Source organism: Hypanus sabinus, chromosome 5 (genome assembly GCF_030144855.1).
Source record: "Hypanus sabinus isolate sHypSab1 chromosome 5, sHypSab1.hap1, whole genome shotgun sequence".
In the NCBI taxonomy this organism is placed as follows: domain Eukaryota; kingdom Metazoa; phylum Chordata; class Chondrichthyes; order Myliobatiformes; family Dasyatidae; genus Hypanus; species Hypanus sabinus.
The window spans coordinates 33,583,594-33,603,042 of NC_082710.1; the positions used below are offsets into that span (position 1 = coordinate 33,583,594).

The 19,449-nt window shown below is 39.5% G+C and overlaps 1 protein-coding gene across 2 annotated transcripts; it reads right to left on the reverse strand.

Annotated features, from left to right (window-relative positions):
- Positions 1 to 2,393: 2,393 nt before the first annotated feature.
- On the reverse strand, positions 2,394 to 16,642 carry LOC132394043 (AN1-type zinc finger protein 5-like). 2 transcript variants are annotated; one of them, XM_059969695.1, is made up of 6 exons: positions 16,470 to 16,642; positions 12,338 to 12,497; positions 10,470 to 10,569; positions 8,038 to 8,132; positions 6,450 to 6,572; positions 2,394 to 3,991 (listed from the first exon to the last, which is right to left on the reverse strand). In XM_059969695.1, exons 2-6 carry the CDS (start codon positions 12,486 to 12,488, stop codon positions 3,843 to 3,845), a joined length of 618 nt encoding a protein of 205 aa, XP_059825678.1. In that variant the 5' UTR covers positions 12,489 to 12,497; positions 16,470 to 16,642; the 3' UTR covers positions 2,394 to 3,842. The 2 variants fall into 2 exon arrangements, with proteins under 2 accessions (XP_059825678.1, XP_059825677.1); XM_059969694.1 differs by having other exon boundaries at positions 2,394 to 3,994; positions 16,470 to 16,640.
- Between the last annotated feature and the right edge of the window lie 2,807 nt (positions 16,643 to 19,449).

The window sequence follows — 19,449 nt, forward strand, 5'->3', positions numbered from 1 at the left end:
TGGACTCTCTCCAAGTAGTCTGTAAGGGTGAGTTTGATTCCATTTGACTACGAAAGTGGTTGTCACATAGTTAATCCACAAGAGTGGGTTCTCTGGTGAGGGAAAACCTTTGTGAATACAAGTGTTAACCCTTGTCCGTGTGTGGTAGTTCACTGAAGGCGGCAAATCACTGTTGGAGTTACTTCATATGTCACAGAAATGGATAAGTGGCTATCACGTTGTGCGTTTGGGGTAACCTTGTGGAATCTACTGGTGTGTCGACCCTTGCCTGGGTGGTAGTTTTCCCTTGAAAATGGTCCCCTTTGTGATAAGCTACTGGTGGTGATACTTCGTGTGTGGATTCAGAGCTGATGGCGGAAGACCAATGACACCTGCTTACTTGTTTTCCTATCATTGATTTTGCCTTTGGATTACAAATATCTCTCTCATACTAACCATAACAACTCCGTGCATTGAACTGAACTAGATGTTAGATACATGCAACCCATTACCATAGTCTAAACCTTGCTACCTGAGCTTGAATGAGTTTGGGAATTATATTTACACACATATATGCATAACATTGCTAAGTTTTGATTTACCTGTTTTAAGTTACTATATTAAGTAGTTACAAATGCAAGTAATGATTTTAACATCAAAACCAGACTCCAGATGTGTTCTATTGCTGCAGATACTTCTGCACAGTTGTGTGTATGTAGCATGTTGAACCATAGGGAATAACTTGATTTGCCCCTTTGAAAAATTACCACAACCTTTCAAGGACTCATCTTATGTTCTTGAAATTTATTTATTATTTCTTTCAGTATCTGCAGAGTTTGTCATCTTTTGTACACTGGTTGAATGCCCAAGTTTGTGCAATCTTTGTTGATTATTGTTCTATTATGGATTTTTGAGTGTGCCTGTAAGAATTATTAATCTCAGGGTTCTACATGATGATATACATGAACTTTGATAAATTTACTTTGAACTTTGAAATGGTTTGTTACGAAATTTCTATTAAAATGCTCCATCTTGCAAAACTTCCTGAAATGGCCCAGTTGTAATGGATATTCATTTTCTGAATAAACCAGATATGCCCTTTGACATTGCAGGATGAGCATACAAATTGCAAACCTCAGATAATGTAAGTACATTTGAGGATTGATTTCTCTGTATTATAGTACTTGGAAATTACAAGAACATGCAGTATTATATTATTTAAAGACAAATCAAGTTCTGAAAATTAAACAGAAGCACAGCTCAGGTGGTACATCCTCCCCGTGAATTGTGTGGGTTTCTCCAGGTGCTCCCGTTTCCTCCCTGTCCATACACACTTGTTAGGTTTGTTGGTCATTACAAATCCTCATGATTAGGCTAGTGTTAAATAGGTAGATTGCTGGGCCAGAAGGGCCTGTTCTGTATCTCTAAATAAAGGCAAAAACAGACAATTCCAGTTATTTGGCTATAAGTTTCAGGGTCGCTGCTTATTTGGGACAATTCAAAAAAATAAAACCTAATTGAGGAAATAGCCAGGATGTCTTTCATTTATTTGGGACATTATGCTTCTTAACTGGGACAGGAGACTGTTGCCAAAGTTTCTAACTAGCATCATTTGTGCAACCATTAGATATCACATGCACAGTGTAGTTTTTAAAATAGTGTGTGCACTTGTATTCAAAAAGCAGTGATTGCTACCAATAGTTGGCAAGAAATTCAGAACTGTTTTGCTTACTGCATTCAAGATTGGAGATTGTAGAAACTACTAGCAATGAAAATGAAACAATTTCACATGATCAAGTCAGGAGTTACAAGGAATTAAGATAACAATCTTGAATACTATGAAAACAAAGAAGAGAATACACAATCATTAATAGGATTGTGTGAAGGCAGGCCATTATCTACAGAGCCTGTGTTGATCTTGTTCATTTAGGGCAAATTCCTCCATTGATAGTTTTGTATTAGGATTTGTGGTACTGTAGTATTGAGTATTGCAATTTGTTCAAGCATGTAATTCATTAAATAGCTTGAATTTTAATACTTTATTTCTATGAAGCTTTGGACATTTGGGACAGCTACTTAATAGGGCCAAAATGTATTGGTCTTGATTTGCCCCAATAACCAGAATCAATTATTAAAAACACAGGGTTAAGCTTTGGGTTACCCATTTCATATTAAGGGAGCCAAGATTTACAGATACTTCCAAAAATGCAGTTATACTTTACTAAAAACTGAGGGATGTCTTGTGACCAACATAATTGTATCTACTTTGAAATGCAGGTCTGGGTGATGTTTGCTGAACAATATCCAGGAGTAAGCTCCAACCAGCTCATCATATTCCATAAACATCTGATAACAAAGTTCAACCACAAACCCCACTACAGTTGAGTATTCAGGGGTGGTAGACAATAAGCAAGTGCCAATAAACCTATACTTTATTTACATCCTTTTGCATAAATGCCAACTAGCATGATAATATGCATTACATAAATATAATTCTGTACAAATTACATACCCAAGATTAAAAAAGCATAAATACTGTAGTTTGTCAAAAACAAGCTCCTGTGTACTGTGGTTAAATGTGAAAGAGTTATTGCAAATTTGGACAGTAATTGAGATCACAGCTTGGATAAAATTGTCAAGATTCTGATCACACTACACATGTAAGTAGTACTGGATTTAAAAAATACAAATACTTTGTACATCACATCTTCCAATAAGATTTAAAAAATACATCAGCTTAAGTATATTGCAATTTCTACTGTTCAACATGAATACACTGCCAAGATGTGCAGTCCATGCAATAAGCCAATGCTACATTTTCACTGTGACACAATATACAACCCAGTTATAATGCACTGTGGTACTGTGTATGTGGAATCAATGATACATTTATCGTACCAGCAGACAGTACTCTGCTCAAGCCAACACATCTGTTTGAATACTCAAGGATAGTTTAGAAAACCAAATTGGGTGCCACATGCAATAGTATGGGTCATGCAGGCACTTCAATACCAGGTTATTGATACCAGCACTTTATTGCATTTTTGGCATCCATGTGGTGGAAGGATACAGTCACCAACATGCAGTATAACTGGGATATTAGTTGCCTGGACACAGCTTGAAAATGACTTGCTTATAACAGGCATTAGTAAGTCATTCACAACTTTTGTAAACAAAGCCTGCATCATCATTAGAATTAAAGCTTTCATAAATGAAGCTAGGCTCAAGACTGCTTTTGAAATACAAACAGACTGATCTCTACATTCTGACCATAACTGAGCTTTCCAAACACATACAGGTTGAATTTAGAGGCAAGGAAAAGTTACTTGTAATATTCAACTAAAAAGCCTTCCCTGTTTGCTCAAATTTTCCCTGAATATCCCCAGCAAGAGACAAAATTAACCTTTAAAATTGGGTCTATGTTCCTAGAATTGTTTGAAAAAAGTCACTTAACCTAAGTATTTAGTATTCTATGATTTCTTTACATCCTCCATTTAATTTGAGAGCATCAAGAAAGCCAAGACAAAAAAAAAATCTGCTTAGGCACTAGAATTAGGTTGACAGGCTTTTGGTTGGTCACTTTACTGAATTAAAAGCATTACAGCAGGTCATCAAGTTCACTTGGCACAAACTACTGTTAGGCATATCCGTTCTGTTGACCAATGGGTTTCCCTTGATTAATGTAATGCTGTGTGCTCAATTGTATCTGTGAGCAAATCAGGTCACTTAATTAGGAGAAACTAAGGTTAAAGCATAAATTTGAACAGACAAGGATTTAGCCCATGCACCTGCTCTATGAAAGATCCCAAAAAAAAGAAATGCAGTCTTTGATAGCATGTTGTTGGGCCTCTTCAGTTGGCCATTTAAATCCTCTGTATTTTCTCAGCTACAATAACAGGATTCTCTTTCCTGATCTTCATTGCTGCTTCTGCTTTGTAGTCATAAGGACAATTGTGTTTATCTGAATATCGGTGAATTGCACAAAACAAGTTCCCACATCGACAGTCAAAACCTGCTATAGGAAAAAAAAGACGGCAACTTTACCAAATTGTAAGCGACACTATTCCAATATTCTAAAGTTTGGAAAAGCTGTTCAAAGTTTAGCATTCTGCCTTTTAAATATCACAACAAATGCGTTATCAATAGGGATAGGAGTAGTACTGGAGGATTGGAGGGTTGCAAATGTTGTTCCCTTGTTCAAGAAAGGCAGTAGCAATAACCCAGGAAATTATAGACCAGTGAGCCTGACTTCAGCGGTAGACAAGTTGAAAATCCTAAAAGGAAGGATTTATAAGCATTTGGAGACCATCTGAAGCATGGATTTGTCAAGGGCAGGTCATGCCTTACGACCCCGATTGAATTCTTTGAGGAAGTAACAAAGCACATTGTAGGTAGAGCAGTGGATGTAGTGTATATGGATTTCATCAAGGCATTTTGTAGGCTCCCCCTACAAGGTTCCTTCAGAAAGTAAGGAAGCATGGGATACAAGGAGACCTTGCTTTATGGATCCAGAAATGGCTTGCCCACAAAAGGGAAAGGGTGGTTGTAGATGGTTTGGATTCTGCATGGAGGGCAGTTACCAGTGGTGTTCTGCAGGGATCTATCTAGGACCCCTCTGATTTTTATAATTGAGCTGGATGAAGTAGAAGGGGTGGGTTAGTCAGTTTGCTAATGACAAAGGTTGGGTGCTGTGGATAGTCTGGAGGGTTGTCAAGAGGTTACAGTAGGACATTGATAAGATGCAGAACTGGGCTGAGAAGTGACAGATGTATTTTGACCTAGATAAGTGTGAAATGGTTCATTTTGGTAGGTCAAATTTGAAGACAAAATATAACAGTAATGGTAAGACTCTTAGCAGTGTGGAGGATCTGAGAGATCTTGGGGTCTGTGCCAATAGGACACTCAATGCTGTTGTGCAGGTTGACGGTGTTGCTAAGAAGGCACATGGTGTTGGCATTCATCAACTGTGGGATTGACTTCAAGAGCTGGAAGGCAATGTTACAGCTATACAAAATCTTGGTCAGACCCTACTTGGAGTACTGGACAACTGTGTTCAGTTCTGGTCACCTCACTACAGGAAGGGTGTGGATACCATAGAGAGCATAGAGGAAATTTACAAGGGTGTTGACTGGAATGGAGGGAGTACCTTATGAGAACAGGCTGAGTGAATTTGGCTATCTTGTTGGAGCAATGGAGGACAAGGGATGAGCTAATAGGTGTAAAAGATGAGGGGCATTGATTGTGTGGCTAGCCAGAGACTTTTTCCCCAGGGTTGAAATGGTTAACGCTTGAGGGCATAATTTTAAGGTGCTTGGAAATAGGTACCGAGGGGATGTCAGGGTTAAGTTTTTCCACACTGAGAGTGGTGGGTGTGTGGAATGCATTGCTGGAAGCAGACACAATAGGGTCCTTTAAGAGTCTCTTACTGATAGTACATGGAGCTTAGAAAAAAAAAGGTTATGCCCTTGAGAAATTTTAAGCAGTTTCTAGAGAGGTTTCATGGTTGGCATAACATTGTGGGCTGAAGGGCCTGTAATGTGCTGTAGATTTCTATGTTCTAAATGGTAAAGTTGCTTCAAAGGTAGAAAGACTGAAGAAATGAAAATACCAGCTTAATTTTACTATGTGACCTGCTACATATTTTGTGAATTAAGCCAGTTTTCACTTTTGACCTGGATCCACTTCCACCAGGCTTTAAATCAACAAATGGGAACATTTCATGCTATAACCAGGAAAAGTAGGAAGTGAACTCCAGCACAAATGGTTAGAAAACTAATTGATCAGGCTAAAACAAAGTTATGATAGACAATTCTACAAGTGATATCCATCTTTAAAGCTCAAGTAGGGAAATATGGAAATAGCAAAAAGTTCAGTGCACTTCTTGTCCTAATAGATTTCTCGGAAAGGATCTGATGGTTCAAAAGAAAGGCATCAAATAATGTTTGAGCAACTTATTGTACTTGATGCTCAGAATTCAATTCAGCTTATTTTTCTAGATAATGTGATAGACAATGACAGATCTTCAGACAATGGAAACACTGCAGATGGCAGCATCTTGAGTATGATAGCAGTTTGCCTGAGAGATGCAAGACAGGTGGACTGGCAGATCTTAAACTTATAACTGGAAGTTGACATGGATGAGATGCACCTCAGAAATTAAGGTAGGACCTTTAAAATTTCCTTCCCGACTATCAATACAAAACTAACCCACATTTGGTTATGTTTCAGGTTGACACACTTTGTTGAACTAAAATGAAAGTGGGTTATCATCACCTACAGAATGGAAGGCAAGCTAACCAAGAAGAATACTAATATTGTTAGAAAGTATTCAATACAACCAAAAATCCTTTTGCAAGTTCTTTTGAGATTTATTTAAAAAAAATCAATTTTAACAGTCAACCAGGCCACCAGAAGTAGCAAAATCCCAACTCAACAAGATATACCCTTAGTTTTTAACCCACCAGGCTCACCTGCAAGACCAACTTTTTTCCTGCATTGAAAACATCTATTTTTCTTTGGTCGAGGAACATCCACAGGTTTTTCTTCTTCCCTTGACATAGTATCAGGCACAGATGGAGATGCTTCAGCTACAACTATACAAATAAGTCCATTAATGCAGAATTTGCAGCTTAAATCATGTACATTCCAAATTAGTCATTGGTGTTATTGAATTTAACTCATTTAACTGATTTGCAGTTTCACACAAAAAATTAGTGGGTGTACAAATGTCAATTTGAAATTTTACACCTGAATAAATTAAGACTAGTCATTGATCCTAGAAGCTCAAGCTCACTAAATGTATATGGTAAAACTGCATTTGTAGAGCATCCAAGTAAAACAAAAGAAAAACAACACATTTGGTACGAACAGAATGTGTTCTTGAAAACTTTGGAACCCCATCCTCCAAACAGGATCAGATTTATTGGCTACCCCAACTTGTCCAGATGATGGTAGTTAATTGACTTTGAACTGCTACAATAATTCTGGAGAAACTACATCTATAACACTGATGACAAGAATGTAGAAACTTCCAGGTCAGGATGGTATTACTTGAAGGAAACACTGCACCATGAATCTGAAGTTCTTGCCCTTTTAGGTGAACATGGATCAGAAAGCTGCTGTTAGTAGATGCATATCTACATGTTACTTTGTAGATGGTACCTACTGCACCCATGTGCAATAGCAGTGGTTTAAAATGATGAACGGGATATTAAATGGATTATAGTTACTGGTGTCAAGCTTTTATTTGTTGGAGCTTCATTCAACAAAAGTGGAGAGTATTCCATTCCAAATTGTGCCCTGAAGGTGATCAGAATAGTGCTAATTAGCCTTCATATTACACACTATTTATGACTAGTTTGAGCTTTTCCTTCAACCCGCAGATTTTGATGCCATGGATATGGGAGGAAGGTCATTAACAAAGTACTTGGTTGGTACCAGAACATAACACCAAGTTGCCTTACACTACAAACTCCAAAGTTAGCAGGACTAACAAGTGCCTACATTAGCAGATTGAACTCATTGGATGTTGGAATCCTAGCTATTAATAAACTAGATTATGATTTGGATAGTGACTGAGAATGCTTCTAATTTTGCCGATACCGAGCGAGATGGGAAAGTTCCTCAATTCTCCGGGGGCTATTTTTTTTCAGACCCAAGCCTGAACAGGCAGTGTATATGGAAAATCTAGTCATGTACTTGGACAATTGTTAGTATTCCAAGAATGGGTATCATAGTATATGCTTAAATTAATATGCAAGTTTAAAGGTCAAGTTAAAATAAGACACTGAAATTTTAGCCTTGACAATAGTTGGACTGTAGTACAATTGTCTCCTTTTCCATATGGAAATGTTCCTCCAATATGGTGAAATAAGACATCTTGTGAGCTGGACATTGAGAAACAAATTACTAAAAGGTTAGCAGAGGAAATACTGCTATCAACTAAAATACAGATGTCTCACTGGAATCATTCACAAATCAGTATTAATGTTCAGGCCAAGTCATAGCAAAACAAATTTGTTGCATCCATTATCTCAGAAATGCTTAAAACTTGCATACCTGGCTCTGTTACCTCAATTTCTGCATCTTTCTTCTCTTGGGAAATACTCATTTCCGTCATTTGCTGCGTCACAGGCAAAGCTGAACCAGAAACACTGTTAAGAGCAAAAAGCCTCATCAGGACACTGAAAACAATGGTAAAATTTGAAGAGCTGGAATTGAACACCCTTTGGAGTTGGTGTTAAAAGCATCTAGATAAGAGTGTAACACTAATGGTACAGGCAGAGGATAATTGGGTAACCACTAGGAAAGGGAGTAGGCAGAATGTAGGACTGCCCTTGAAAACTATAATATTGTTTAGAATAAGACAACAAGACTAATATGAACAGAATTAGACCATTGGGCCCATAGTATGCTCTGCCATTTGATCATGGTTGATTTTCCATCTTAACCTTGTAAACTTTGATGCCTTCACTAATCAAGAACCTTCACTTTAAATGCACCCAAAATGTTAACCCTTTCATTCTTGTGACCATTCTCAATCTTCCTCTGGACCCTCTTCTATGTCAGCACATCCTTCCTTGGATACTAGGCCCAAAATTGCTAACAATCCAGATGTGGTCTGACCAATGCCTTAAAGCCTCAGCATTACATCCATGCTTCACATTCTCGGCATCTGGAAGTAAATGCTAACACTGCAAGTTAACCTTTAGGAAATCTTGCACTTGACTCCCAAGTTCCTTTGTACCTGATTTCTGTACACCTTTCAGTCTGCCACTTTGCCCATTCTTCTAATCTGTCCAAGCTCTAATGCAAACACTGCCTTCTCAGCAGTATCTGCCCCTCTACTTCTATGCATCATTCACAAACTTGGCTACAAAGTCATCAATTTGGTATATCCAGATAATTAACATACATTTAAAATCTGAAAAGTAGTGAACCCAACAACAACCCATGTGAAGAACGACTATCACCAGCAACCAACCAGAAAAGGCACCTTTTATTCCCACTGTTCAGCAACTAGGGGAAATACTATTGGGAAGCTGACTGTTTAGAAGGCAGTAGTAGCCAGGACCATAATACTGAGCTCTGAGGCTCGGTAGGGAAGGGTGAAGGCCAAATGGACTATAGTGATAGTGAATTCAGTGGCTAGGTGGGCAAGTAGGAGATTGTGGTCACAAAAGGAACCACAGAATGGTGTTGTCTCCCTGGTACCGCAGTCAAGGATGATAAAGGGGAGGGCAAACAAGAGAAAATCTGCAGATGCTAGAAATTAAAACTATACACAAAGTTGTGAGCATATTGACACAAGTTAAAAGGACTTGAAGGGAGTAATATCTGGATTACTTCCACTACGATGTAGTAGTAGGGATAAAAATACAAGTGGAAATGCACAATGAATCATGGTTGTAAATTTAGTATGGGGTAATGATTCTGGTATTTTTGGGCTATTGGTGACCTGAACAATTGGGATAGGTTACACCTGACTTGAAGGACAACAAAAATGCTGGCAGGTTCAGAATATTTAACAGCACTAGCTGCAAGATCAGCTCAATTCCCATCACTGTTTGTATGTGTTTCCGATGACTCCATGACTTTCCTCTGGGTGCTTGCATTTCTGCTCACATTCCAAAGATATACAAGTTATGGGCATGCTGTGTCAGCACCAATGACACTTGTGGACTGCCCCAGCACATCTTAGACTGTTGATCATTGAAATATAGTAATGTATTATTTAGCTTCAATGCTTTGACAAATAACGCTAATCTTTTCTCAGGCAGATTCACTACTGCTATTAGGATGTGTAAAACAGCCATGCTCCATAAAGGAGTGCAACCGGAATAAAAGTGCAAATTTAATCTTGATGCTAGAAAACAACTTAACTTTTAAAAATATTAACCAGAGACATTGAGAACTTCAACCGACAGCCATAAAGAGTCCAAGAGAAAAATTAGCAAAGGGTCTCTGGATCTAATACCCAAGTTACATCTCACATTGCAGGCCATCTGGCTGTTGAAAGTTTAAGTAAGCATAACAGGTCAAAATCTAGTTCAAATATTACAACTGTTATCAGTTTAGTTGCAATGACCCAAATTAGAATAGAGAAATCCAGATTATAGTTTACTGTTCTTCACTATTTAAAAAACTGATTGACCAGAGTCCTTCACAAAATAAGCTATCTAGGTAGCTTCCTGTGAACACTAGGCGAGGAGACAAATAGATTTTTTAAAAAAATGTAAAAAATAACCCAATTCATTCTTACAAATGGATACTTCAGATTGAACTCAAAAACTTAAAATGAATGTGATCACTACTTGATAATTTGCAATACTGGATTGCATTTCATTTGGCAAAGTGGTAAAGTCAAATTGTCATTAAGAATTATGTTCATGTCAGACCACTAAAATAGTGCAATTATCCCGAGAGAATTTCATTTCATTGTAATTTATAACTGCCAATTAGGCCATGATTTATTCTCATATAGCAATTACCTCGATTTGACAGTAGTATTAATAGAAGCATCCTCTGAATTAAAGCTTTCTGATCTCTGCACCTGAGTGAAGTCTGAGCTGCTGGAAGTACTTGATGCACCTTAAACATGAAGAGTAAAGATTAGTGACCTATATTTACTCAGAACCAGATTGCTGCCATTCAAAAGTGGCAAGAACCCACCTCCCCTTCAACCATTTGGAACCCCAAGTCACTATTTACCTCAGTTAAACAGCTTCAGCATTAAGGTTTGACATCATTGTGACCAAATAATTCTTTTTTAAAAAAATACCACACAAATGATAAGAAAACCTAAATAGCATCTCTTATAGTCTCAAATGTTTGATCATCTCCTTATATAGCTCTGTAGATATTCACCCTTCTAACCTCAATCAAATGAATTTCCCTGTTAAAAGTCAAAAAGACACTAAAGTGCCTTCAAACTCCTGCACTGTAAAGAACCATAATAGTCTTCATTGTGCTCATTCACCAAGTTCATTCCCATTCCCTTTCTTCAAAGACTTCTAGTTCCAGCATGCCAAGAAATTGATTCCTAATATCCTAGTTTCCTCCAAGCACCATTAAATACCCTTTTATGTCTTCGCACTGGACCTTCAAATGCTGCAGATCAATGTTTAGTCTCCCTCCCTCAAAATTTAGTATGCCAACCCTTATATTACAAACCAGAAAATTAAATCCTTGCATTGATCTGGCTGTAATCAAGGTTCCGTTGCATTCATCATTCCAATGAAGTTTAGAAAATAGTGAAGAACTTTTAACCTACTTTAAGATCAATTTTACTCTTCCATCCTGCATAGCTTTCCGCTTTTGTCATCCATCATCTATGAGATTCACAAAAGTCCTTAATGTATCTACCTCTACTACTACCCATGACCCACACATGCTTAAGCTTAACTTTGACATTCCATCCCATAGTTTCCTCCAATCACCTAAAAATTATTCCTCTTATATTAGCAATATCAACCCTGGGGAGAAAAACTTTCTGGCTGTCCACTATCATTGCCTCTCGTCATCGCTCAGAGATCTATCAAGTCACCACATTCTCCTTTGCTTCAAAGAGAAAGTTCTAGCTTGCTCAACCCACCTTTCCACTTCCTTGTCCAAGACATTTAAAAATCATGCATAGGGTCCCAGAAAAGATTTCTGTGGAACATTGGTAACCAACTTCCAGGCAGAATATGCTCAATTGATTGCCACCCTCTGCTTCTTGTGGCCAAGCCAATTCTGAATCTCATGCCTCCTAACGTGTATAATCACCAATTAACTAAACCCACAAGTGGATTTTAATCCACAAAATTGAAAACAAACATGGAATTAAACATTAGTTTATTTTATGATCACCTCCACACCCACAGCAGCTATCTATTGGGTTTAAAGCAGCACCCAAGGTCTTCAGGGAAAGTTTCTTTTGTTTAGTCAATATTGTCCAACAATTAAAACATGCTTCTTTCATACCCTCCAAACTTAAATGACAAGTTAGAAATTCATCTGTAACATGGGAGGGGGATTAAACTTAATTTTGCTTAATAAAGGCACCCAACTAATTTCTCTGTAGAAACCAAATTAGGAATTGAACTGGAAAAGCTATAAACAAATCAGACATTATGAAATGACTTTCCTTAAAGGATTGTCTAGCTCTTTTTAAAAACTGGATGCTGCAGATTGTGTACTTTAAGGATTTAAAAATACAGAAAGTGTAACTGAAGGACACATTAGCACAACAATCTTTTTCTTCCAACTTGTCCTATATTTGAAACAAACTTCATGCTACAGTGAAAACAATTCTCATGAAAATTTTGACAAAACAAAAAAATGTTTAGAGCAGAAAAACATACTCCATTTTGCTTACCTAAAGGACTCATTCGGCCACCATTTTGTTGCCTTTGTAAGTGTTCCTTGTAGCAAACTGAACACATTCCATTTGTCCTAGGATTCCCATAAAAGCCACATCCAGTAGTGCACAACATTGGCACTTGAGTTTGATTAGTTTCTTGAGCCATGCTTGTATACTATAAACAAAACAAATTATGGACTTTGTCACAACATTGTAAAAACTGGTTCTAAAGCATCTGGTAATGTAAACTGGTTTTACATTAGAGCATCTATAGTGTCCAGTATGAAAAGATCAAAATCTAAGCACCTTGTTGCTTGGCTTTGGTTTTCAGTAGTCAAAAGTAGACCACCCATTTCCATCATTCATCAATTATAACCGATCTGCTTTTAGCAATACTGTAGTACCCCAATAGTCAGCTTCCCTTAACATCCAGAAATCTGACCACTTGATACAGCTTCTGCACAACTCCATATAAGGAATTCCAAAGACATCTCACCGCTCGCAAAGAAATTGCTTCAGAGACCCAAATATCCACGAGGTACAAGCGGCAGAGGACAATTAACAACTCTGTGCAGCCAGGAAGCAACTGAATCACACGTTTTGGACCTGTTCAATTCAGTAATCATAAATCTATACATGTTATGGCTTACAGCCATTTTGGACCTATACAACTCTATGTCTTGTATACAGATCAGATGTTTCAAGACATTTCTTATTTCTGATTCAAAGGCAAAATGAGGAATGGAAATTTAAAAAGTATGAAATTTGAAATTGAAGGAAAGCTGTTAGTTTGAAAGTCATCAAGACCAGACAGATAGCAACAATCTTTAAAATAAAATTTGGAAAAGCAGAACTAAAAGTAGCACTTTCCCATTTACCATAATTAAGTAAAATCAACAAAAAAAGCACACTTCAGCCTCTTGAGTTTACAAAAAATTATGAGGTTCAACTGAAAACTATTTTTCCATCTCACTTGGGAATTTAAATCAACTTTAGAATGAGCATTCATATCTTGAAAGATTAGAATGCAAACCAATCTTGATTTTCACTAAGCATTGGTATTTATGCTCTTCAGAAATTCCCCAGATGCAAAAAAAATATCACATTAACTTCTCTCCTTAGGTTTTGCTATGTGCAGCACCAGCATGCATCTTCATTTCCTTCAACATGGCATAACATGACCCACATACACTCTACATTGTCTTGATCACAGCAAGAAAATCCAGAGCCGCACAAGTGAAAACATTAAAAAATGTTATAATTATCTTCTGGCTGTAACACAAGCTGTAACTGTTACTACTGTTGGGATTACAATATTAAAATAGCATGGCATTTATTGTTCCCTAGAGCAAATTTAAACATTAAATTGACAAGATGGTTGTACAAAATTCCAAACCACTAAACTGAAACTAAATTTACCATTTCATAAGAGCCAATTCTAAATGTGCTGCTCATGGTAATTTGAACAGATAACTCAAAACAAAAACAACTTAAGTTAAAGCACTCCAAAGTGACCAAGTGATGTAGTTTACATGTTGTCTTCAACCACTACTACTTTCAAATCAATGGATATGCAACTATCTTAGAATGTTTATGTACAATCAACTTCCAACCGTGCAAATTACACTATCTACAACTGAGTATTCAGAAACACCAGACCACAAATTATGCCAGTTCAAATAAGATACGATTTTTTCATCAGCTAGTTTTATATTAGATTTCTACTTCAGCTTCCCTCTATGGCCAGAAAGTGAAGTATTTGCTGAAGGATGTAATAGTTATTTGGAAAACTAATAGTAAACTATGGCTTCAACATAGCTCTCCAAGAACAAGCCCCTAAATGAGTAATTATGGGAATTATTATTAAAGCAAACCTTATTATATGGAAAACTCCCAGAATTAGGCATACAAAACACAACCATTGTATGACTCAAAAATAAATATGTAAATGGAAGTTGGTTTATTGCATTCACTTTCCTCAGCGCTAAGAATACAACACACTTGGATCTCACCACAGTAGACAGCAATGGCAGTACTGTTCCCTCCTCATCTCTCCACTCTCTCTCTCTCTCTCTCCCCTCCACATAGTGGTGACAGCAGTCACAAGTGCACAATACCAGAAGCCTGTACTAAAAACAGTCATGGAAAACACAAGCAAAAGAAGTGTTTTGCAATCCCATGCCTCAGCAGCAACTGCTGCCAGATCAACACCCAACAGAGGCAGGAACAAAATGTGAAAAGTCAATGTTTGAAAGTTCACAACGTTCAGTAGGAACATACAATCAACAACAACACTTAAGAGCATTTTAAGTAATTAAGACTTAACAGTATTTACAAAAAGGTAGTTATTGCTGCAGAGGAAACTCAATGACATTGAACAAAGAACAAATATTAGCTAGGATTATTTCCTTATTTTTTAAAGGACTACACTAGGAAATATCAAACATCCTACCCAAAGAAGATTCAGCATCATTTAAGAGGCAGGATTACAGTAATTGCTGGCATTCTCCCTTCATTCTCAAAAGGTAATCAGCCAGCAGACTACCAAGGGCATTCATCTAGGTTAACATGTTTATCTTTACCATACTCTGGCAGTAAGGAATATGCCAGTCTTTTTTTTGTGGCCAAAATATTGTAAATGCTCATTTGGAAAGGGGTCAGCATTAGAGGTGGTGTCAGGCTGAATGAGCCTGGGAATAGATGGGTTCTCTGCCACAGTCTAGGATTTTTGGCAGGCAGTGAGGGCAAAGTGATGAAGGGACAGACAAATTAAGGCACCCTATTTATCAGGTAGAAAAGGTTGCCAAAAAGTTCTGGAAGCCACTTATTTAACTGAAAATGAACCAAAGACAGGTTGTGTGTGTAGGGCCTTGCCAAGTCTACACCTTGACTACTTTGTACAGATCTGGTTGCCTTAGCCAGGAATTGCCATTAGAGGGAGCACGAGATACTAGACTGGTTCCATACAAGAGAGAAGTAGACTGGAACTACATCCGAACTGTTCAAGGTTGAGTGATAATCTATTTAAAACCAGAGACCAAACTGGCAGATTTAGAAGCATTAGCATGATTGAGAAAGTACAGGGCAATTAATGCAGATGAAGGATCTGCAATTGCCGAGTTTGCTGAAACGCTGTATGTTAATGGTTTAATGCATTCAGATCTACTCAAAGTTGGAACTCTTTCCGTTTTTAAATGCTCGAAACATTCGCTAAACAATTCAGGTGTCACTATTCCCCAAAAATCTTCAAGCCAAGTATTTCTCGGGGGAGGGGGGGGTCGGTGTATGCCTTTGATGATACCAGCTGTACGCAGAAGACCAGCATGTTAAATTTTGCTGAAGTACACTGAAATTTGAAGTTTGGTAGAATCAAGGAAACCTTCCCTACATGTATGCATTACACCCATTATATAAAAGCAAGTGAGTCAGATGTTTAAACAGCCAGTGGCTTGACAGCACTCCACGGCTATCGAGCCCAGAGACAGACTGGGAAGGAGGAAAACGCAGAAAAATGGAGGTGGAGGAGTCACAATCATTAAATGGCAAAGTAGGCTGGAGCAAAGGTTGACCCATTTCATTATTTTATAGGGGACAAAGGGACAACCACATCACGTCATAATATCAAGATGAAGATGTCCTCTTCGACTCTCTGGCAAGGAGCAATCATTTTAAAATAACACTTCTCAACCAAATTATTTCCGGTATCAAACAAGCAGCCTATTCGCGCAACACGTCACAGGACAGGGTTACTTAAAATAGAAACTACTGGAAAACACCCCACATCAGCTAGGACAGCAAATCACCGACAGGCTTCGTCCTCTCACACAAACACGTCAGGCTCACGATTTTAAACCCCCACCCAAAAGGAAGTCGACAAATTACACTCAAGTCCTACTCCACAAGGAACACCCGATCACATCTGCTGATGAGCAAAATGTCCTAAAAATATCTCCCAGTCTTCACCAAGGACACACGGGGTGGGTGGGGGAAAGAAGCGAATGCGTCGTCCGTCAGTGGGCTTCAGCCGAAACGGCGGCCCACCCCGGCGCCTCCTCATTGCGTGAATACCGTGCCTGGCGCCGGCCGGACTCCACTCCTTACAGCGGGGACAGGGAGTAGGCCCAGCCGCCGCGCTTTGTTCGCTCACCTCGTCCGCCGAGCTCGCCCTCAATCTGTCCGCTCGGTCGAGCTGCGTCTGCCTTCCCGTTCTCCCCGCTCCGGCCGCTGCCCCTGGTTCTCCGCCCGGCCTGCTCACGGCTCGCTCTGTAGCCGGCTGCTGCCCTTCGTTGTGTACCTGGCCTCCTCACTCCCGCCGCCGCCCGCCCGCCTCACCCACTCAACTACTCCGGCGGAAGTGCTCGCCGCTCTCCTTTTACCGAGCCGCTGACGTCAGGCCGGTGCGATTGGCCGCCGAGCGCGAGGGTCGTCGCGTTCCCCGCCCCTCCGGCCCCGTTTCCCGGAAGAGCAGGTGCTCGGCGATGAGCTGCCAGGGCGGAGGCACGTGTGGCGGGGGCCGGCGCCGGCAAACAGGACGTTTCTTCTGGGATACCAGTTTCAGTTTACAGCCAGAAGACTTCACAACAGAACAGTCACCCTGTCATCCCCACCTGCGCCCACCACTCACAACTTGTCCGTGAAACCTTGCCCAGCCAACACATCCAATACTCCCTCTTGACAGACTCTCAACACTCCCCGACCTTTACAGCACAGTAAACACCCAGCTACTTCTCGTTTCTGTCCACTCGAATTACTGACTCATTTTATGTATCAGAGACACACGCACCCGCCTCTCCCAATCCTTGTTGAAAACCAATTTCAAGTTCATTGCCATGACCGTTGATACAGAAAGTATAAATACTTAAAAACACTTTTTGCAACAGTAGCACAGCTCAATACAAACATAAGTTAACATAAACTTAATCAAAAGTAATGCGTCTAGTGTTGCCTTTTGATACCTTGTCTACCAGACAAATACAATCAGTTTTGAAACATTCAATTGACCTAAATTCACCAATTTTCAAAGGAAGAACACCCCATTGCTCTACTATTTTAACATTCTTTAATTTCTAGTAATTTCCCCCCTTTCTGCTCCCCATTCTGGTAGCCTTCTTACTCACTCAATGCCTCCATGTGATTTTCCTCCTCGTTCAGTTTCTTCCATGGCCCACTTCCCTTTCCTACGGAGTTCCTTCTTTTTCAGCCTTTTAGCTATTGCCCCTATCCTCTCCCAGCTTCTTAATTCATCCCTACCTCACCCATCTAAAGTCTCACCTGCCAGTTTATAGTACATCTTCCTCCCCATACCTTCTTATTCTGGCTTCTGCCCTTTTCCTTTTCAGTCCTGAAATGCTGACCTTTTATTTTCCTTCATAGATGTTACCTGATTTGCTGAGTTCCGCCAGCATTTTGTGTGTGTTGCCTAAAATGTGTAGGCCTGAGTTTAGGTTAACCATCATTTACAAGGAAGTCACCAGCACCTGGTAATTTTCATAAATTCTGGGGAGACTCTTGGAAGTTCCCCATGTATTCCTGTATCATTCTGGTAAAGATATTATGCTCCTCACAAGATAGATATAATTGTTTTGTAGCAGTGACAGGAACAATGGTACAAATGGTATCCATCCAGACACCTCTGTAACTGAGGTAATCCTTTTATTCTAGCTTTCTTAAGAGGAGGTCAATTGTCCATTAATAATAACAATGCTGGGAATATTCAGCCTCCTTTGTTTTAGATTTCAAGCTATTGTTGTGTTCTGTATGTCACAGCACCAGCATTTTGTGTTCTTTCTCTGCCTGTTCCCATTTTTTTTTACACACCCTCCAGACAGATTAGTTGTATTTGACAAGACTCTTCTCTCAACAGCAATCTGCATCACTTCATTTCTTTTGGTCTCCACCCTGTCACAGATAATCCGTCACTATACAATATGAATAAACAGTCTTTAACACCAAGTCTGAGGAATGCCTATGGCTTACACACCAGCTAGCACAGTCTTGACTGAGCCAGATCTTGACGCAGTGATATGGCTATCCAAGAAACTCAGGCTCTACAACACAGACATAGCATGCACAAGGACATACACAGACAAGGTTGTACTCTGATTTCCCACCCTCACCTCCCATTCACACTCATACGCACTAATTGCTCAGAACCTCATCCAGACTGGTCCCATTCCTGCAATGGTTTGCCTCCCTATCTGGCTGCCAGTGTCTCTCTTACCTTGTCCTCCATTTCAGCCCCCTTTCCCTTGCACTCACTCCTCTTCCCTCAGCACTTTTCCCACTCTCCAGCTGCTGACTTGCACGCTCTCCAAGTCTAAGACTGCTCAACAACTGCTGCTGCTCCTTCACTTCAAGGTCATTCCCCAATATATTATAAATAAATGATGGAGGTGTCACTTTTAGAATTAGAATAAACATGCAACTGGTATCGTAACTGGAACATACTAGAGCTCAGCAGTATCCAATGTCTGTTTTAGGAAACATCAGAATTGCCAGTGAATATTGGAAAAGTTAAGAAAAAAAACTTTCTTATACTTTTCATCAATTTTTCTCTGAACAACACATTATGAGGCTTTGAGAACTCTATGGAAACATCAGAAAACAGTGAGGAAATTGGGTTAGGAAAGTTGCAGTTCCACACCCTGGGCTTGTAATTTCATTACTGTGGATCTGGGGAGGGCAAACGGGGGAGGGGTGAGAGAGGAGAAAGGGGGTAAGCGGGGAGAAGGGGGTAAGGGGAAGAGAGGGGGAGAGGAAGGACAGAGAGACGAAAAGGGAAGGGAGAGGGAGAGAGGTATATGTCTACAATTAGTGAAAAAGTTGAAATGTACAAACAAATATGAAGTGGAGGTAAATTCACTTACCTTGGTGCTGAACTGATTCCAATGGATTTCCCCTATGGACTCATGTTCTCAATATTATTCATCTATGTATTTATTTGTTTGTTTGTACTTGCACAGTTTGTTTCCTTGAAACTTTGAAAGTATGGTGAACTACATATACCTGTCTGGACACGCCCCCCCCCCCCCCCCCCCCGATGACTGCTCCTGTGGCTCCTCCCACGGACCCCGGTATAAAGGCGATTGGGGACACCGCCCCGGCCTCAGTCTCCAGAATGCAGTGTG